This window comes from Theropithecus gelada, chromosome 9, assembly GCF_003255815.1.
Source record: "Theropithecus gelada isolate Dixy chromosome 9, Tgel_1.0, whole genome shotgun sequence".
In the NCBI taxonomy this organism is placed as follows: Eukaryota; Metazoa; Chordata; class Mammalia; order Primates; family Cercopithecidae; genus Theropithecus; species Theropithecus gelada.
In genome coordinates this window covers 30,236,160-30,259,015 of record NC_037677.1, presented here as the reverse complement: position 1 = coordinate 30,259,015, position 22,856 = coordinate 30,236,160, and the positions used below count along the sequence as shown (strand labels likewise).

The 22,856-nt window shown below is 36.1% G+C and overlaps 1 protein-coding gene across 1 annotated transcript in view; it reads left to right on the top strand.

Moving 5' to 3' along the window:
* The window catches only part of MALRD1 (MAM and LDL receptor class A domain containing 1), a 670,416-nt gene that overhangs the window by 447,013 nt on the left and 200,547 nt on the right, over window positions 1-22,856 (top strand). The window contains exons 30-31 of the mRNA XM_025396215.1: window positions 958-1,086; window positions 8,252-8,413. Of these exons, the coding sequence (XP_025252000.1) occupies window positions 958-1,086; window positions 8,252-8,413 (291 nt within the window). The remainder of the gene's footprint in view (window positions 1-957; window positions 1,087-8,251; window positions 8,414-22,856) is intronic.

Genomic DNA, 22,856 nt, shown 5'->3' with positions numbered 1-22,856 from the left:
GAAGGGAGGCCAAGGTGGAAGAGGGAAATGACAAACCAAAACAACACAAACTGAGGTAGCAGGATTTTGCTCAGTGCAGAAAAATTGGCTTATAAATAAAAATTAGACTGTGATATCAAATTAAATTCAGATCATCATGGCAAAAGACACAATACATGCTATTTAGTTTTAGGAAAAAAACACACACATTCATTTCCTAAAATCTGCTGCCAATTAATTTGCTGACGGTGTCTGCTGGCTCGACTATTTTTTATACAAGGATGTGTATTAAATACTCCATTCTTTTGCCTAAGATAGTGTTAGTTCTCTGTACTTGCCAATGGACACTTTAATTGTGTGTATAAAAAGGAAAATCTTGCCCCATGGGAGTCAGAAAAAGCAAAATAAAATCTAGAGTATGAAACCTCCACAAGCCAGTATGTTCATGTGAAAATTCAGCAGAAATAGACAGTTGCTTTGAACAACAAAAAAATTAGTTAAGTTGAACATCTTCTTTATGTAAAATAGTCAAGACGAGAACATACTGCTAAAGTTCATGTCTGTGCTATAGACCCAGATCACCAGAGGCATTATGAGCAGCACAAATGGCCAGGAAATCCCATCAGTGCATGCTGACAGTGAGTAGGATTTGGTGGCAGGCTGCACACACCCTTTACCAGGTTCCAGGTAGTTACGGGACACAAACTTGCGCATCTTATCCGTGAGAATCATGGGCAAGGAGATTTTCAGCACCATCAAAGTGCATAAAAGGTATTTTAGAAGTAGAATCAGTATAACTTGCTGAACCATTGATGGTGGGACTGAGAAAAAGGAAGTTGGGGAAGTCCACCTTAGGCAACTGTTGAAATCCTTAACCAGCTCTCTAGTTGAAATCTGTAATATACCTAACCAGAATCTTTAATGAAAATATTGGCTAAATACTGCTTTTGGTTTTTTTGTTTTTTTTTTTTTCTCTAGTGGGAGAGATCTCTGAGATTTGTCCAGAAACCACTGATTTTTTGTGTCGGGACAAGAAGTGCATTGCATCCCACCTTGTTTGTGATTATAAGCCAGACTGCTCTGATAGGTCTGATGAAGCTCACTGTGGTAAGTTTATCTATCTGCTGTATGGCAGCCAGTTCAGCAGAGATTTTCCTTTATAAGTAGTGTTAGATATTGGCATTGATGATGGAGAAGAAGTATTATTTTCATGCACTAGAGTAGATTTAGAATAGCCCAAATATTTCCCCAAATTTGTATACAAGTACCAAATACAAATATAAATGGCAGTCCTTTCATATTCTTTACCCCTATACTGAGAACTGCAACAAGTCTATAGAAAATCATTTTACCAAAAAATAATCCCATTCTGTAATTAGGCACACTGTGTGTAGGGTTAGAATTAAAGTTTCTAGGAACTGCAGTAGCAATCTGCCTTTCTTTATTGGTCTTCATTTGTTTTTTCTATTATTTTTTTCCAAAAAATTGTTAATTTTGTATATGTGACTGAAAATCAGCACTTTTAATAAATACCAGTTTAGTAATTAATTTTATCAATTACATTGCACTGGAGAAAGAGGACTGGATGGGCCCCATTGGATTTTTATTCAAGCTTTAATTCAAGCAATGTTTTAAAACTTATATAAAAAACTAAGTATATAATTTTAAAACATGAGCAGATATTTAAATTCAAAGGATCTTTATTCCATATATCTTTTTTTTTTTTTTTTTTTTTTGAGGCAGAGTCTTGCTGTGTCGCCCAGGCTCGAGTACAGTGGTGCGATCTCGGCTCACTGCAAGCTCTGCCTCCCAGGTTCATGCCATTCTCCTGCCTCAGCCTCCCAAGTAGCTGGGACTACAGGTACCCGCCACCATGCCCGGATAATTTTTTTGTATTTTTAGTAGAGATGGGGTTTCACCATGTTAGCCAGGATGGTCTCGATCTCCTGACCTCGTGATCCACCCGCCTCGGCCTCCCAAAGTTTTTTCCATATATCTTATTGGGAAAAAAAGGATCTTTTTTCCATATATCTTATTGGGAAAAAAAGGATCTTTTTTCCATATATCTTATCTTTGCTAGAGAATATTGATACCATACGAGCTACTGTTGCAGTTACCATTTGCTGCCTAACAAGCTACCCCAGAAGTTAGTGGTCTAGGCCACTGTTACATTTTGCTCACAATTTTTTGGGTCAGTAATTCAGGAAGGGCTCTTCTGGGCGGTTTGTCTGTGATGGCCTGAGTCGAACTGATAGGGTGGAGCTGGATAATCACATCCAGGATGACTTCTTCTCTTGATACTCTTTGGTCTCTCTGTCTTACTAGAGATGGTGTCTCATCCTCCAGAGTAGTCCATGTGACTTGGGCTTTACATAACATGGCAGCCACAGGGCAGTAAGCCATTGGACACAAGGCTGGCTTCTACTAGAAAGTGTCCCCTGACCCTCAGGAAAAATAGCAACCGTTACTTTGATTTAGCCTCAGATGTTCCATAATACCATACCTGATTCCTGCTAATGGCCAAGCAAATAACAAAGTCTAGACTAGACTTTCAATGGGAAAACATCACACGTCAAATGTAGAGAAGGTTGTAGGGTGATCTTTTTGGAGACAAACTAACACACAAGCATATTTACATTTTTATTTTATAGCTCAATTTAATTTTTATTTCTTAGGATCTTACACTGATGCTTCCAATGGGCTCATTTTCTATTTAAAATTTTTAATATATTTTTGAACTTTAAAAAGCTGTGGTAAAAAATACATAATAAAAAATTTACCATTTTAACCATTTAAATGTATAATTTAATGGCATTAAGTACATTTGTATTGTTGTGCAACCACTGCCACCATCCATCTCTAGAACTATTTTTATCCAAAAAAACTAAAACTGTACTAATTAAAGAATAACCCTCCATTTACCCCTTCCCCTAGACCATGGTAACTACCCTTCTCCTTTCCATCTCTATAAAAGATCTTTCATTTCTCTTCTAGGTACCTCATATAAGTGGAATCACATAGTATTTTTCTTTTCTGTGACTGGCTTATGTCACTTACCATAATGTCTTCAATGTTCATTTTGTATTTTAATTTTAAATGAAAGTATTTTTAAAAAGTCAAAACAATCAACACATCTTAAGACTTTATTACTAATACCAGAGAATTATAGTATTAATTTTATAAAATATCATGTATTTCTTTCATAGTATGTACATTCTCAAATAAAACTTACAGTGCACTGAGTAACGTTTTCTAGTGTTATTTCTAGCTTATTTTAAATTCACCGGCCATGTGTGGTGGCTCACACCTGTAGTCTCAGCACTTTGGGAGGCCGATGTGGGTGAATCACAAGGTCAGGAGTTCAAGACCAGCCTGGCCAATATGATGAAACCCCGTCTCTACTAAAAATAAAAAATAAAAAAATAGCCAGACCTGGTGGTGGATGCCTGTAATCCCAGCCACTCGGGAGGCTGAGGCAGAGAATTGCTTGAACCTGGGAGGCAGAGGTTGCAGTGAGCCAAAGTTGTGCCACTGCACTCCAGCCTGGGCAACAGAGTGAGACTCATCTCAAAAAAAAAAAAAATTCACACAAAAAGTGTATTTTTAAAAATACTGAGTGTAAGGAATTAATTTCAATGGAAGTCTCTAAAACGTGTGAAATCACCATTTTCCCCGCAAGATGTACTAAGTAGGGCATTTAATAGTCACCCACGAAACAGTAAAAACTTGGACAAATTCAAGCCCGTAAACTGCAGTCAGCACTCAGGTGAAAGAGGAGCCCACACATTTAGAGCATTAAGAGGGAGCACAGCTGCATCTGTGAGGAAATACAGAGGAACCACATGATTAAGAGCCTACCTACTGACCCCTGCACTTAGCACCACATGCTGGCTGGATTACACCCCAAATCTTCAACGCCAAAGTGCTTTGCCAACATACCCTCCATCAAACCAAAGGCAAGAAGTCAGCTACAAATGAGGACCCTGAACAAAGCCTCAGTCCTCTGGAAACATCCAGAGAAGAATTCTAATGACTGTACTCAATCTACGCTGAAGTTAAAGGAACATTTGCACACAGAAATAAGAAAGAACCAGTGAAAGCACTCTGGCAACTCAAATGGCCAGAGTGTCTTCTGTTCTCCAAAGGACCACACTGGTTCTCCAGCAAGCGTTCTTAATCAGGTGAGATGGCTGAAATGGCACACATAGAATTCAGAATATGGGTAGAAACAAATATTGAGATTCAGGACGACATTTTGAAACCCAATCCAAAGAAGCTAAGAATAACAGTTAAGTTATGCAGGAGCTGACAGACAGAATATCCAGTATAATAAAATAACCTAACTCACCTAATGGAGCTGAAAAGCACACTACAAGAATTTTACGATGTAATCACAAGTATTAGCACCAGAATATAACAAGTTTAGGAAAAAAATCACAGAGCTTGAAGACTGGCTTACTGAAATAACATAGACAAAAATAAAGAAAAAAGAATAAAAAGGAATGAAAAAATTATCTGAGAAATATGTGATTATGTTAAGAGGCCAAATCAATGAATCACTGGTATCCCTGAAAGAGACAGGGAGAAAGCGAGCAACTTGAAAAATTGCTTTCAGGATATTGTTAATAAAAACTTCGCCAACCTCACTAAAGAGGCCAACATTCAAATTCAGGAAATGAAGAGAACCCCTGCAAGATATTACACATGAAGATCATCCACAAAACACATAATCATGACTTTTTTTTTTTTTTTTTTTTTGTGAGCTAGAGTCTTGCTCTGTCGCCCAGGCTGGAGAGCAGTGACACAGTCTCAGCTCACTGCAACCTCCACCTCCCAGGTTCAAGCAATTCTCCGGCCTCCATCTCCTTAGTAGCTGGGATTACAGGTGTCTACCACCACACCCAGCTAATTTGTCTATTTTTAGTAGAGATGGGGGTTTGCCATGTTGGCCAGGCTGGTCTCGAACTCCTGATCTCAAGTGATCTGCCTGCCTTGGCCTCCCAAAGTGCTGGGATTACAGGTATGAGTCACCACACCTGGCCATAATAATCACATTTCCCAAGGTCAAAATGAAAGAAAAAATGTTAAAGGTAGCTAAAAAGAAAGGGCAGGTCACCTACAAAGGGAACCTCATCAGACTAACAGTGAATCTTTCAGCAGTGAATCTTTTGCCCTCCAAGCCAGAAGAAATTGGGGGCCTATATTCAACATTCTAAACACACACACACACACACACACACACAAAAAAAAAAAAACAAAACCAAAAAAACGCTACAACCAAGAATTTCACATACAGGCAAACTAAACTTCACAAATGAAGGAGAAATAACTGAGACAAGAAAATGCTGAGATAATTCATTATCCGCAAATCTGCCTTACAAGAGCTTCTGAAGACCATCACCAGCCACTACAAAAACACACCTGAGTACACAGACCAGTGACACTATAAGCAGCCAGACACACAAGTCTGCGTAACAGCCAGCTAATGACATGATGACAGGATTAAATCCATGCATATCATGTTAACCTTGAATGTAAATGGGCAAAATGCCCCAATTAGAAGGCGCAGAGTGGCAAGCTAAATAAAGAAGCAAGACCAAGTGGTTGGCTGTCTTCAAGAGACCCATCTCACACTCAATGACACCCATAGGCTCAAAATAAAGGAAAGGAGAAAAATCTACCAAGCAAATGGAAATCAGAAAAAAACAGAGATTGCAAACCTCATTTCAGACAAAATAGACTTTAAATCAATAAAGACCAAAAAAGACAATGACAGTAGATATGGTAAAGGATTCAATTCAACAAGAAGACCTAACTATCCTAAATACATATGCACCCAGCACAGGAGTATCCATATTCATAAAGCCAGTTTCTAGAGACCTATGAAGAGACTTAGACTCCCAAACAATAATGGTGGAAGACTCCAACACCCCACTGACAGTATTAGACAGATAACTGAGGCAGAAAATTAACAAAGATATTCAGGACCTGAACTCAACACTTGACCAATGAACCTAATAGACATCTACAGAACACCCCACCCCAAAACCACAGAATATACATTCTTATTGCCAGATGGCACATACTTTAAAATTGACCACGCAGTTGTACATAAAATAATCCTCAGCAAATTCCAAAAAAATGAAATTATACCAATCATCACAGCACAATAAAAATGGAAATCAGTGCCAAGAAGATCTCCCAATACAATGTATTTACACAGAAATTAAACAATCTGCTTCTAAATGACTTTTGGGTAAATAATGAAATTAAGGTAGAAATCAGGAAGTTCTTTGAAACTAATGAGAACATGCATGCAACATATCAATCTCTGGGACACAACTAAGACAGTGTTAAGAGGGAAATTTATAGCACCAAATGCCCACATCAAAAAGTTGGAAAGATCTCAAATTAATAACCTCAAATAATTTCAAATTAACCATCGCGGTCGTTGATTGGTGGGACATCTGCGTAAAAGTGTGAAAGCCCATGGAAAGGGATGACTAAGGTCAATACAGAGTGAGAAATGTAAGCAAGCAAATATATGTGAATGTTTTTAAATTAATAGGGGCAGCCTGGCTGTATGACTGCAAAATAGAAGAAAGGAATTAGAAGAGAATGTGAAATTGAAGGATATGGAAAAATATGTAACTTTGAAGAAAATGAAGCTGTGGAATGTCAATAGCAGTGTTTTGATAAGGAGTTGAGATCATAAACAGAGATTAGCCTTAGAGAAAAGTGGCATAGTTTGAGACTGAGAGAATGAAATGTAAGAGAATTTATCCTGATTGGATAAGTATCTTTAGAGTCAAAGATAAAGTCATATATTAAACAAGGCGGGAGAGAGGGTGCAAGGATGATCACAGAGAATAAAAAAGGATGTAGAATTAATATTGTAGGGCTGTATATCAGGGAGTCACTTACACAGAACACTAGTAAAGAATGTGCAGGTGACATCATTCTAAAGACATAATGGCTGTCTTTTATATCCATTGCAAGATTCTGAATTTTTACAGATGTGTTGGCTAAACACCAGCAGAACAGAATGTCTCAGTTTTTATCCATATCATATAATAAAAACCTATTCTATATTATATAACACTGGCATGACAAACACAAAAAAGACACACATAGCCCATAAATAAGCATACAAGAAGCAATAGATGATATAGTTATATAGAATGAATGAAAGGAATGTACATGAATACAAGTGGTTGTAATTTGTAGGGATAAGATGCAATAATGCTTGAGAAGTAAAATGCTAATATTTTATTTAAATAATCTCAGGGATCCAGAAAGTTTTGTATGGAAATATTAAAGCTTTGCTTGCTATATATTTAGTGTCTATTTTTACAGCAAGGCTTTTTTTTTCTGATTACATTTCTATATGCTAACATTGGTTGTATGTTCAGGAAAAGTTGTGAACGAGAAGAAATTTTAAAAATAACACAAACTTTCTTTCTAAAAAGAAAGGAAAAGTAAATGATGACCTCAGTTGATTAATACCGATTAAATCACCCTATCATTCTTTCTGTCTGTACAACACAGTCTGGTTTTACAGTGGGTACTCAAAAGTAATAACTGATGTACAAAAAAGAGAAAGAAAAATGAAAGCCTAGATCAGGGTATCATGACGGCACTTTTCACAGGTGACTAGAAATAGATACAGTTATTATCTATTAATTTTTCTCATTGTGAATAATTTAATTTTTAAGGAGTTATCAATCAACACTTTTAGAAGAGAATTTCTTTCTTTTTTGGTGACTAGCTCTGATATGTGATGCTGCAGTGACTGGTATGGTGTCCGAGATAATTTGTGTCCTATATAGTTTACTACTTCTCCCAAAGTGCCTTTTCTTTAGTAAATGATTTTGTGTCACTGATAGGCTATGCTATTCAAACATCGGAATAAGGGAAGGAAGTGAATTAAACATCCAGACAACTGAAGCTGTTTATTTATTTGACCTGAATAATCTTGTATTAGCATAATGTTATGTTCATTGTTCATGTGTAGACACAGTTTTAACTATCATCTATAAATATTTTTCATCAATGCATATAACCCCTTAATGGATAAGTGACAACATTCATACACTGCTTCTAGATCCTTCAATTAAAATATTATCAATGAGTACAAATGTCTTGATGCTGTAAATATATTTATAAAGAATTAGAATATGCAGATACTAATTTTAAATGATCCCAAATATAGGGTAACAGCAAAGGTGATAGACATTTCCAGAAACTTCCATTAATATTTTTGCTTCCCCAGCACAGTATACAAGCACAACAGGAAGCTGCAATTTTGAAACAAGTTCAGGAAATTGGACCACAGCCTGCAGTCTTACTCAAGACTCTGAGGATGACTTGGACTGGGCCATTGGCAGCAGACTTCCTGCCGAAGCATTAATTCCAGACTCTGATCACACGCCAGGTATGTCTAGTAGCCATCCCCAGACCATGAAATCCACTTATCTGGAAACCTGCTTTAACAATTTGTGTGAATTTCAGTGTGCATTTCTTATGTGTATGTGGGGACAGAGCTCAGTAGATTTTTACGGAAAGAGGGCTAGTCCCTTCTATTGCAAACTCTGAATTACTAAATAGACCCAGAGCTGACACTGCTACAACAAAGAAGCTCACCACTCATATTTTAAGAGACTCACAGATTTTACTCTACCCTAAAGGTGCCATTAAATTCCCCAATTGGGGGAGGGTAGGTGGGTGGCATTCAGATTAATGATTGCAATATCCAAAGATACACAACTGACAATGCTAAAAGTTATCCTGTCGTGACAATGGCCAGTCACAACAATGAAATGGCTGACCACCAGTTTCCTTTCCATCATTTGGAAGTACAGGAGCCAAAGCGTAAAATGCTAAGTGGTGATGGAATGAGTGAGCATCAGCACAATCTTCACAAGTTTTGCTTTCTGCCGTGTGATTTCAGATTATGCAATCTTTAATGGCTTTACAGTTAATAGACTCAAAGTAGGAGTAAGCTTGTAATCTTATTTACTCTTACGAAGAAGTCCTACTGACTCAGAATTTATCTTAGAAATCTAGCTTTTATTAGGGATTAAAAAAACCTAAGATATTTGTGATGGCTAATTTTATTTGTCAATTTGGAGGTGTTTTGGATAAGATCAACATTTAAATTGATGAGCTTTGAGTAAAGTGGATTGCCCTTCATAATGTGGCCTCCTCCAATCAACTGAAGGCCTGAATAGAAAAACAAAACAAGACACCAGCCTATGCAGCAAGAAGGATCCCCAAGAGAATGTCTTCAGATTTCATCTGCACCATGGGTTTTCATGGTTTTCCAGCCTGACAGTCCACCCTGCAGATATTGGACTTGGCAGCCTTCATAAGCCAATTCCTTATAATAAATCTCTTTCTAGATGTACAGATATCCTATTGATTCTGTTTCTTAGGAGAACCCTAATCAATACCATATTCTTCAAAACAGTTGAAACATATGCACAGTAGAAAAGAACAAGATTACGTGAAATTTAAGTAACTTTCAAAAGATTGTCCTAGCCATTATATGACTAGGGAAAAGAGCACATTAATTTTATTATTTGTATGTTTCAGGCTGATTGAATGTATCATGCTATTTAATTACAATATGGGTGTTCACTCTTGTTTTAAAGATTTTTCCCTAATTCGTTTTATATGGTGAATCACATGTATTGATTTGCATATGTCGAACCAACCTTGCATCTTAGGAGTGAACCCTACTGGATTGTGGTGAATTAACTTTTTGATATGATGCTGGATTTGGTTTGCTAGTATTTTGTTGAGGATTTTTTATGTCTGTGTTTATCAGGGATATTAGCCTGTAGTTTTCTATTTTCACTGTGGGTTTGCCAGATTTTAGTATCAGGGTAATGCTGGCTTCGTAGAATGAGTTAGGGAGGAATCCCTCCTCCTCGAATTTTTAGAATAGTAGAATTGTCACCAGCTCTTCTTTTTATGTCTGGTATAATTAATCTTTAAATTGAATATTCTAACTCCTTTTGACTTGTCACGTTGTATCTCCCTTTCCTTTCACAAGTTTTTATTTCCCTTAAAAACATGAAGTTAATGTATACTAGATTATAAGTTGAACAGGATAAAGAATCAAGAAACTAAGGTCAGTAATTATAAGGATTTAGTATATAACAAAGGTAGATATTTAAAATAGTAGGAAAAAGGTGGATGATACAGGATGGTGCTGGCATATCTGGTTATCCACCTGGAAGAACTTAAAATTAAATCCAAGTTTTATATGATATTCAGCAATACAATCTAGATAAAGGCTTAAATGTAACAAATAAAAACAAGAAAATCCTTGCAAGAAAACAGAGAGTAAACTGTGTGTAATTTAGAGCAGAATATTTTAAAACCTCCGAAACCCAATTTAGAAAGGATTTTGGCCTCTTTGACATAGAAGTCAACTTTTAAAACCTGGAAGTCAGCTTCTAAACCCAATTTAGAAAGCATTTTGGCCTCTTGCACATAGAAGGGCCAACACATAATGACTTATATGAGGATATTTACGTCAGCATTGCTTTTAGCAGAAATAATGGGAAATAAATGAATGCCTATTATATGATCATTTATGTGTTCCTTCCTTCATTCACTTAGCTATTTATCAAATGCCAGGCACTTGGCCAGGTCCTGTGGATGCATCAGTGAATAAAACAGGCATAAATCCCTGTCACAGTAGAGCTTACGTTACAGAAGGAGGAAAAGATAATGGGTAAACATAATAAATAAATAAATTAGATGGTGTATTAGAAGTTAAGGGGAGAAAAGGGAAGGAATAGAGTACATAGGAGTGTGAAAGACAGTAGGTGTGTGCCTTGGAGTTGGGAGGATGGCCATGTAAATAGGCTGGTCAAATTAGACCCTGCATAGAAATGCCATTCAGCAAGAGACCTGAAGGAGCTGTGAGGAAGTGACCTGTGGTTACCTAAGGAAAGAATATTCCAGAGCTCGTTCAACCTATGTTTGGAAGGTGTCTCAACCCAGTTGCTAATGACATTTGGGGCAGTCTAATTAATTAGGGGTTTGACCTGTGCAATTGTAAGATGTTTAGCAGCACTTGAGGCCTCTACCAACTAGCTGTCAGAGGCACTCCTCTTTCCAATCATAATAAAGCCAAAATGTCTTTAGAAATTACCCCTGTTGAGAACCCAGAGAAACAGCCTAGAAGCCAAGGTAACTTGTAAAATCTACAACATGCAATATTATGCAGACACTAAAAAGAATTTAGTCATGTATAGTCGATTTGAAAGGATTTCCAAATGATAGTGTTGAAGGAGTAAAGCGCTATGCAAAATGTTAAGATAGGGTGATCTAGTTTTTCTAAAGCAGACAGCTAGTACCCCCTAATTGTGCATACGTATAAATCTGTGCATAGATATTTCTGTGAATGACTGTAGCCATGGAGGAGAGTATAAAAGGATACATACTTGTTTATTAACATAGATTACTTGAATGGGTGACAGGGTTAAAGTGGAGAAGAGGAAGAAATAAACTCAATATAAAAACAAACAAGGCTGGGCACAGTGGCTCATGCCTGTAATCCCAGCCCTTTGGGAAGGTGAGGCAGGAGGATTGCTTGAGCCCAGCAGTTTGAGACCAGCCTGGGCAACATGGTGAAACCCTATCTTTACAAAAAATAAAAAATTAGCCAGGTGTGGTGGCATGCCTATTGTCCCTACTACTCGGGAGGCTGAGGCAGGAGGATGGCTTGAGCCCATGAGGTTGAGGCTGCAGTGTCGTGTTTACTCCATTGCACTCTGGCAAGACTCTGTCTCAAAAAAAAAAAAGAACAAAATAAGAAGCAAATAACAGGAATTGTACCTGAAAAGAAAATCCAACATACATGGTGGTAGCACATTTGTGCGCTTGTGAAAACTGTGGTGAATATATTAAGGTTTGCCACTTGAAAGGTCTGAACTGTTGCTTGTCCTTTTAATATTTACTTTTTCTTCAGTGTTTCTGTTTATCAATTTTACATTACTAAATAATATAGTTTTTCTAAAATTTTTAGAATATAAATAAACAGAAAAAACTTTTCTAGTAACCTCAGAGTAATGATAAAGCCATCAATAAGCTTCATGTTTGTTCATACTCCCATTCTTTCTTAATGTATGCATTTTCAAAGAGAAATAGTTTCTAGTTGATTTTGTAATTCTAAAAATATAGTGTAAACAAGGTTATATGTAGTGAAATATCTTGCACAGCATAGTTTTATAGTATTTTACTTTTTGAATATATCAAAATTTACAAAATCTAATTATAAACATTATTTTCTCCATTATGATAAATATCACAACAACGAATTGACATTTAGATGGAACTTTTTTACTTCTATAATTCCCAAAGTTGAATATATGGGATTTTTTGAGAAAATATGAGAAACAAGCCAATTTTCATTTATTCTGCTTAGATCTAGACAATAACATGTGGACACAAATGCCTGTGAGTTCGTTAGATATTGTCTGCCACAATCTTCCCTTATGCTAAGACAGTATTTGAAAACTACAGAGCATGTCTTCTGCTACAATAATACTAAAGATAAAAAAACTGCAGGCTCAGTTGAGAACAAGATTAAAGTATAGTCAATAGATATGAGAAAGTTTACATCTGTTATTCAAAAAGAAAAACGCGAGTGATCAATGGATACCTTTTAATGGAAACATTAAAGACTATTAATAAGAGTATTAATTTTTCTTTTTTGAACTTTTAGAGCTTATGTATGTTCATTAAAGACCACATGCAAATTTTGAATCTGGTTGTTTATGTAATGTTATATATAAGCAATGTTGTCCGCAGATTTTAAAAAAAGCAATAATTCTGACAGAACACTTTATTATCCTCCTTATTAATCACTACTTGAGACAGTATTTTTACAGAGTGCTGTCTTCAAAGCAGCCTGATTATATCATTCTTGATACACTAATACAGCTGAGTGAGACTGTTTAGGCATCTCTGAGATAATGGGATGCTGAATAAATTGTAAGGACATTAATTAATTTTGACCCTCTGGGAAAAACAAAATTCTTTATGAGAAGGCCAACAAATTCAATGAGCCTATGATCTATTTCTAAGCATCACAACATAGTTGTTAATTAAAATCGTATTTATGGAGTTTTGCACTTATTGTTATCAAGACAAAGAATTAGATATATAAGGGGGCCATTTTCAATGCCCATCACAGGGCTATTTATGAGCCTTTTTGGAGACATTGGCGAAGCTGGAGAGAGAAACTACAAACATCAATCCACTCTCTGGTCTACACATGAATACTGTTTAGACTTAATATATACAAGATTGAATGGCAAGAGTGACATTTATGTAGCATGAATTAATGAAGGCGTAAGGCACAAAGCTGCTGCTGTCTCTTTTTTTCCCTTCATAACTTTATGCTCTCTTTAATGATATAATTGGCCATCTCCACAATTAGACTATCAACTCTAGCATTTAAATGTCTGAATTGCACCTGATACTTTTGTAGGTTACTTGGAACTATCCCCTACTATATTTATTGACGGTGAAGTATTTTGGATTACTTAATGCATTAAGCATTTCCTGAGTGCCTGCTAAATACCATTCATTGTGTTGGGAACTGAGAATATGAATTAACTAAATGTTTGGTAAGTAACTAAGGAATCAAATATGCTGACTGATATAGCGTACATGCTTACTATCGTGCATTTCTGTACTAACCACTCAAGGTCAAAAAATATCCCCAAATAATCTTAGCAAGCTAATGCTCTCATGTATAATAGCAATTTAAGACATATAGTATTCAATAAATACAACTCAATTTGATATTTGGTTGATAGTGTCCTGCAGATAACGCAGATGATAACTGTACTTCCTATGGGCAGATAGGACAGACATTATCATTCTGATATCAGAGATGAGGAACACAGATATTAAATGATTTTTCTCAACCTGTAAAATGAGTAACAAAGCCAGAGTGGAAACTCTGGTGTATGGATCCTAATCCAAGCCCTTTTCCAGGACATCACTGTAGTGTGTTCCTTCCTTATATATAACTCTACCTGAATCCCCTTAACCTTCATATTCAGGGCCACTAAACCTCTATTTCACTCTAGATTTATATTACCCTGGTCTCTGATCGAGTAGAGGGAGACTCCTATATTCATTTGCTTGGGAAGGCTGGACAGGGATATGGAGTTGGATATAAAAAAGCCAGCCCTCGCTCACATGATTCCCAGACCATTATTCTTAGACCCACTTTGATCTTACTCACATGCACTTAAACACACGCATACACTTAAAGACATACTTGCACACACACTCGTGCACAGACACATACACATACAGAAACATATAATGACTCTATTGTAACACATATTTTAAAGATTAAACTGTCAGACAAGAAATTTTTGAAGCATTCCAAGAAAAAGAAGGAGAAGATGGGGGAGGAGCTGGGGGGGGAGGAAAGAAGGAGAAAGAGGCAGAGGAGGAGGAATAGGGAGAGGAACAGGAATAGGAGGAGGAACAGGAAAAAGGCAAATGGGATCAGAGTGAATGGAGGAAGAACATCAGAAATCCTAAGTTAAGGAAAAATAGTTCACTATAGGTCTTCCCAAAGAAGCTACACATATATACAGATATCCTAACATCCAAGGACTGAATTGTGCCGCCTTCCTCCAGAATTCATATGTTGAAGTGCTAATCCTAGTGTGACTATTTGGAGATAAACTATCTTTAAATAGATAATTAAGGTTAAATGGGGTCATAAGAGTCCTAATTCAATAGGACGGTTGTCCTCATAAAATGAAGGAGAAACACCAGGAAGTACAGAAGAAAAGCCAGGTAATGACACAGAGAGAAGATAGTCATTGCAAGCCAAGGAAAGAGCCTCAGGAGAAATCAAATCTCTGGGCACCTTGGTCTTGGACTTCCAGCCTTCAGAACTGTGAGGAAATAAATTTCTGTCGTTTAAGTCACTAAGCCTCTGGCATTTTGTTATGGCAGCACTAGCAAACCAATAAAAATGCTAAGAAAGGTTGTGAAGAACTCTGCAGGGGAGCTCACTCAGACCACTTGGAGGAATTGTGAAGTTGGCCCCGCTTCTCAAGTTTCCCACCAATGATCACTGCTTCCAAACACAACTGCTCGCATAAATGGCTTTTCCTCTCAGGATTAAGTCAGGGAAGGGCAGTCTAAAGAAATTTGGACATCTGCCTGTTGAAAGATAATCATGAGATAATTATAGCCTGAAAATGAGTCAATGTCATAGTTGGGGTTACATGGGATCATCACAATAGGAAGTGGTTTTGAACCTTGGCTGCATATTCAAATCATCTAGGGACTTAATGAAAGTACTAATAGGTGGGTCCCACCCACAAAGATTCTGATTTAATTGGTCTATGCTGTAGACTGGGCATGAAGATTTTTAAGAATTCCGCATGGGATTCTAGTGTGTGGTGAAGGATGAGAACGCCTGCCCTACAGGGAAGCATGCTTGCCTGCATGCTCAACCTACATCCAAAGCACCTGCTGTTCATCCTCCCATTCAAAGAAGTCTGTTGGGAAAACAGTTATTTATTTTGGCTATTGAAATCCTTTATTGTGTTCTAAGCAACAAAGACTTTCATTGATGAGCTTAAATAAACAACCAAGAATCACCACACATTTGAAGACAACTAATGTCATGAAAGAGAAAGTAGAGGATGTGAAAAGAACAGTTATCCCTGGAAGAAATAGAACTCAGCATAATGGACAAAAATCATATTGCTCATTGCTCTTTAGAGAACTGTCACTGGGTTTATTATCCAGATATATGAGCCCAATCTCATTCAACTTCTTGTGTACTTAGGATGAAAACTATCAATCAGATGCACCTGTAGAAGGCATTGATTTGGAAGTCAGCATCAATCATACTTATCTAATGACACCAGTGTACCATACAAGTGCAACCATTTTTATCATGATATTATAAATATTGGTGATATATATATCACCCATATATATATATATATTCCCATATATACATGTATATTCCAATGCAAATGTGTGTATATATTTAAGTAAATATTAACATAAAATATATTTTCTGTTGGTTAGATATTATAAGTGTTGTTAACTGTAATATGCTACTAATAAGAAGTCATTATCTGATAAAAATATATACCGAAGTATTTAAAGATGATGCAATTTGATACCAGGCTTGCTTTCAAATAATTTTGTAGTATTGAAAATGTGGGTGGAAATATAGACAAAGCAAGATGGACCATGTATATTAGGCCATCCTTGCCATCCTTGCATTGCTATAAAGAAGTACCTGAGACTGGGTAATTGATAAAGAGATTTAGTTGACTCATGGTTCTACAGCCTTTACAGGAAGAATAGTGCCAACACCTGCTTGGCTTCTGGGAAGGCCTCAGGAAGCTTGCAATTATGGCAGATGGTGAAGGGGGAGCAGGCACATTGCATGGTGAAAGCAGGAGCAAGAGAGAGAGTGGTGGGGAGAGGAGGTGCCACACACTTTTAAGTGACCAGATCTCCAGAGAACTCACAAAGAGAGCACTGAGCCATGAGAGAGGATTCTTCCGCCATGATTCAGTCACCTCTCACCAGGCCCCAACTCCAGCAATGGGGATTTCAGTTAAGCATGAGATTTAGGCAGGAACCAATATCCAAATGATATTACCATGGGTTGAAGATGGTTAAAGCTGGGTTTTGGGTAGGTAGGAGTTCATTAGTCTATTATTTCTACTTTGGTATAAATGTAAAAATTTTCAAAATAAAGGTGTTTAGAAAAATGGTTCCCACAAAGTATGAATGCGATCAAATCTAGTGAAAAAACCTAACAATATGAAACCTAGTGTGGAATTAGAACTGATTATTTAGAAAATATCAGGGGAGTTGTACACCAGATAGAAGACAAGAAATAATAGTATCTCTTCACTAGGTTTTCAAGTTGTATTGAAATGTAACAAAGAATGTGATACATAAATTCTTCTTTAATTTAATATGATTTTTAAACAATACATTGGAATTTATTGTGATGCCAATTCAGAACAAATTTCTGTTTAATACTGGTTAGTGTTTGGATACTCAAGAGGAGTTAACTACTATGAATAGTCATGATAACAATAAATCCTGAGAGTGTTAAAGTGAAACATCTGGGATTTCTGTGATGCTTCAATCACCACATTGAAAACGTATGTGAATAAATGGAGGCGTTTTCACAGGTGGGTGACACAAAAGTAAAATAATGTACATTGGCATGATGAAAAAAATGTTTCTTCAATCATTCATTCATCCAAGAAATATTTCTTGAAGTCCATTTTTTGAGGCACTCTTCTAGGTACTTGAAATATCTGTTGAATAAATCAGAGAAGAATCTCTGCCATCATGTGGCTGACATTGTAGCAAAGGGGGAAAGAAAGTCAATATGAAGCATTATCAATCACATATTTATATAGTTTGTTGGTTGTTGATAAGTGCTATAGGAAACAAAAGAAAAGTAGGAGTTTCTGGATGATAGTGGGGAAAGAAGAGTGAGTTAAATAAGATGTTACATGTAACTACTGCAATAAAGATGCTTTCATTAGTGTTTTTAGTTTTTCAAAGAGTTGTGGATGGATGGATGGATGTGTGATGTATGCTGAATAAACAAAAAAGTTTTTTTCAAACACAATGAGAAATTTCAGAATGATTTATAGGAAGAGAACTAACATTTATTAAATGTTTCCTGAGAGTCAGAAACTGTGAGAAAAAGAATTTATATATGTTGTCACATTTAGTATTTTTAAAACACTGTGATGTAAAACATAATATTTTCTTAGAAAGGTTAAAAAGCTTTACCATGTTACATGGATGACTGAGCAGGTAGATTGTAATACCAGATTTTCTGACTCAAAACACTTTCTTCTGAACCTATGCTGTCCAATGTGATAGCAGATAGTTACATGGAACTATTGAGCCCTTGAAATGTGGCCAGTAAAAATTGAGATGTGCTCTATGTGTAAATTACAAACTGGATTTCAAATATGTGGTAACAAACGAAGAATATAAAATATTGTACTAGTAAGTTATATATTGAGTATATGTTAAAATTATAACATTTTGGATATATTAGATTAAATAAATTATTACTACAAACTTACCTTTTTACTTCATAAAATGTGGCTACTAAATATGCTAAAACTACATATGTGGCTCACATTGTTTTCATTGGCAACCCTGTTTAATACTACACTGCATAGGTAGAGAAGGCTTTCTTGTCTACCGAGTGAATGAAACACTGGAATTGACTAGAGAAATATTGAAAAAAGCTGTCCCTATATAACTTTGAAGATGAGTAGTCTTTTACTTATAAATTTACACACTTGTAGCAAGAAGTGGCAAAGATGGTCTATTTGACATCCAATTCACTTTAAGCCAAAAGTACTTTGGAGAAAAACAGAACAATGAAAAGCAAAGTGGTATAATTGTAACAATTTAGCCTAGTCTATTATCTTTATATTACATTATGTATATTAACAAAGTGTATCCTAATAATTAAACATTATTAAAAGAAGAATGTTAGACAAATTATATTTAGCAGAGTTTATTTGCACAATGAATAATTCATGAATTGGGCAGCACTCAGAACCAAAAGTGGTTCAGAGAGCTCCACCTTTCAGTGTGAGCAACAAGCTTTTATGAGCCAAAAACAGAAGCAAAGTAGGGAAATTATCTGATTGACTAGAGCTAGGCATCTGCCTCATTTGGGCATGGTGTGATGAGTTGGCTGCGACTCATTGGCTGAAATTTGTCTGTTATACTCCTAAATTTAGTTTTGGTTTATTTCTGTACTAGTTAGGTTGCAGTTGGTCATCTAGGAACTCAAAGTACAAAGAAGACTTCAGGGCAATGGCCTCTTGCTTATTTACTTTGACAATTCCCTTTTCTGGTCAGCCTCTCAATCTTGAGAGATTGATGCAAACCTTGGGCACTGATGCTACTGTTTATCACCATCATAGTGGACATTTTTGGTCTCAGTATAGAACTCACTAGGTACAACATCAAGTCAGCTAAATGATTATGTTCTCTTTGTGCTTTTGTGGTTCTAACCAAAGTAAGACCGTTTGATACACAGTGAATGGCTACACACAAGCATTTAAGGCTCTTGAGAGAATACAGTGTACCAGGGAGACTACTATGATGACTATCAGAAGAATAATACCAAGACACTGAAGTTTACTCCATAGCAGGAGCCCTGTAAATCAAATGAATTAAAATCACATAAATCAAAAAATAAACCAGAAGAGAAATCTGCTTGTTTTAACCAAATAGCTTGTTTGTTGAATTCTTGCAAATTAGTTTCTATACCAGATGTATGTATCCATGTGCAGCAAGAGGTGTTAGCTATTGCAGATACTCCCTGCTGTTCAGCCAACAGGTAGTCCAAAGCAATCTTGCTATCTAAAACAACCTTATCAAGAGAACTTAAAGAAATGTACTAGGCAGTCATAGTGTTTGCAGTATAGTCAGCTCTATCAGTTAATATTTGAGACTGATTTCTAACCATAACTTTATTATATTTATGCCCAGCCAGGAAAGGAGTGTTCTACCCAAAGATGCTCATTTACAGCTATTAACACCTGCTAGAAAAATCTTATTTATTTTACAGTGAAAAATGGAATATATAGATCAATTATCAGTTTCCAATTGATTGTGGAGTGAGTGGTGCCATTAAAATCCTTAACCCAGATTAGCCACTTTTTGAAACATGGAATTTCTATGCATATGGCTGATTTTTAAATTCTCTACAAATAAAAATATATCTTCAAGGGCCACAGCGACAGTTCCCTTTAAGATGTCTTGTGATTTAAGGGTCACTAGTAGGAAAGCACTAGTAAAATTTATCCAGGACTTTATTATGAAATCATTGCATGGTTAGAGGCCATCAACAATTAGGGTATATATTTGTCTACAAAATGTCAAACTATCTTTTGTTGTTCTTATTTAATTTCTGGCAGAATTAACTGCAAAACCCTCACTATATGTTTTGGCTACTGGTAGCTTTAAACAAGGAATATGAATATGTGAATCTAAAAGTTTAACCCTATAGAGGAACCAAATCTACAATATGCGAAAATGGTCACATTTGGAATATCAGTAAATTTTGTTTTAGTGTGAAATGGAGGATCTCTAAGATCATGTAGGGATACTGGTTTAACATGACATAGTCAACATGCAGTTAGGTTTTCTACAGAAGTTATCAACTGTGAAATCTGGATTTTGGCATTATCTTACCATTTGTAAACAGAAAAGAAACACAGAGAAAAAATAAAAAAGACAAAGTTTTCATAATGAGAGCGGGGAGAAGTTTTGATCCTTGTTTTGGGAAAATTGGCCACATCTAGGATGTCATCTTCTTCTGAAGAGAAATCTCCTTGGTCAGTTTTACCTTGAGGTCTCCAGAAGATGTGCAGTCTTGGAGGAGTCCTCTTGAGTTGAGAGATGTGGAGCCAAGACTGAAGGTTATAAAGTTTTGCTGCAGTATGACTGCTTAAAAGAGCTTGGTATCATTCCTTCCAGTGGGGCTAAGGGGCAGTCTTTCCCTGGTGTCATTTCCAATAGACCCATTCTCTGTGTCCTGGATCATGAAAAATTTGGTTATCATCAGTTGGTGGGTCACAAAGGGCTTTTTTTTTACATGGTAAACATATACTCTGGCATAACACATTAAAGCTTGGCAATATTTAGTCATTTATAAGAACGGGAGGTACAGACAGCTCTATTATTATGGGTAAAGGCCTTCCAGTGACTATTTTATAAGATTTCATAATTGGTGTTTTCCAGGGGGAGTGGATCTTATTTCCATCAAGGACAGCAGTAATACATTTGCCCAAGGCAATCCAGTCTATTCAGTTAATTTTGCATAATGCCATTGTGTTTGTAATATCTTATTTAACTGTTTGATGATCTGCCCATTGAAATGAGTGCCTCCATCACTGGAAATGCAGGAATACCCCATAAAAGAAAAACATTTATAATGATCTCTTAGTTACTGTCATAGCATTGACCTTCCCATACAGGAAAGCTTCTGTCCAACCAGGAAACATACAAACTACAAGAACACATTGATATTCCTTCAATGGGATAGGTGGCAATTGAGTGAAATCCATTTGTAAAAGTTTAAATGGTTTATTGGTAGAAATGTAACACCTAAAGAGTTGATTGTGTTCCCAGAATTATGGGTTTGACAAACCAAAAAATGCTTACAAATCATTTTAGCAATTTTAGGCTAGTCACTCCGATTTTTTTTCATAATTTAAGTCATTTTGAAATTTCCATAATGATTCGTGGAGTGCATAGTTTTAAATAATGGAAGATTTAAGGACTCAGGAAGGACCAAGTAGTCATCTGGGTCCTCCATGGGTGTACATTTAACATTGAATTTACTTTTAAATAACACATTTGTTTCTTCATTTCAGGTATATAGCACTGTTTATTAAATAGGTTGTCATAGATAATTTGACTTGGGTCAATCTTACTGTGTTCACTTAAATTGCATATATGATGTGGTTTGTATGTTTGTCCCCTCCAAATCTCATGTTAAAATGTAATCCCCAGTGTTGGAGATGGAACCTAGTGAGAGCTGTTTGGGTCATGAGGATGGATTCCTCATGAATGGCATGGTGCTCCACCTCTGGTAATGAGTCCATATGAGAGCTCATTGGTAAAATGTATCTGGGACCTCCCCCTTCACTCTCTTGCTTCCTTTCTCACTATGTGATACAGCAGGTCCCCTTTCTCCTTCTGTCATGACTATAAGCTTCGTGAGGCCTCACCAGAAGCCAAGCAGATACTGGTGCCATGCTTATACAGCCTGCAGAACCATGAGTCAAATAAATCTTTTTTTTTTTTTTTAATAAATTGTCCAACCTAAGGTACTCATTTATAGCAATGCAAAATTAACACAGTATCTTAACAATTTCAGTATTGGCTGACTTACCACGAAAATCTGCAACAATATTTCCTTGGCATTCAAATTAATTCTTCTTCTACTTGATGTTGGGTTAGCAATTTAGGTGCCAATCAGTTTCTACATTAAAATTCTGGGAATTCTTATCTAGTCAAATAGTGGGATCTTACAGTTATCAGAAACCTGTTATATTACATGATATGTTATTAATATGTGTTTAGTATCACATTAATAAGGTTTAGTATCACTAATTTGACAGTGTTTCCCATGCCATTTAACATGTTAGATAAGCCTAATTAGTTTTACACCTCTCTTTAAATAAAGAGAAAGAAAGAAAAAAATTATTTTGAGATATTTCTATGGCCTGTGAGAAAACTCCCTAAGTTAGTTCAAAGTCAAAAGATCCTAATTTAGACTTTGATTTTGGGAAGTCGTGAAAAATAAGAGGTTTTAAATACTTGATTAAAATAGGATTACATGGCACTGTGAAACAATGCTTACTCATTTAGCTAGAGTAATAATTAAAATATTTAAAGACAAATGCAGAAAGGTACATAGTTATAGGAAAGAAAAACCTTAGTTCATTTAGTAAACAGAACTCACTTTTCTTAAGAAATGAAAGATCCTTTACAGACTGCATGAAGCATTGGAAATTATCTTGATAAAATACAGAATATTTGTTTCCTAGGTCAATTATCTAAAAGGAAAGCCTTTCACAATTTTCTACTAAAAGCAGACCAAGACTCCAAGTAAACCTTGTTGTTTTAACACAGAGAATCAAATTCTTGTTTTGTATCAGCATACTTTTGATATAAAACCTTAATTTTTTAGAAGACTTAAAAATGATTCCCTACTAATTGCGGCCAGTTTGATCACACGTAAAATATCTGTCCATTCCTTCTACAACACCCTTACATCCATT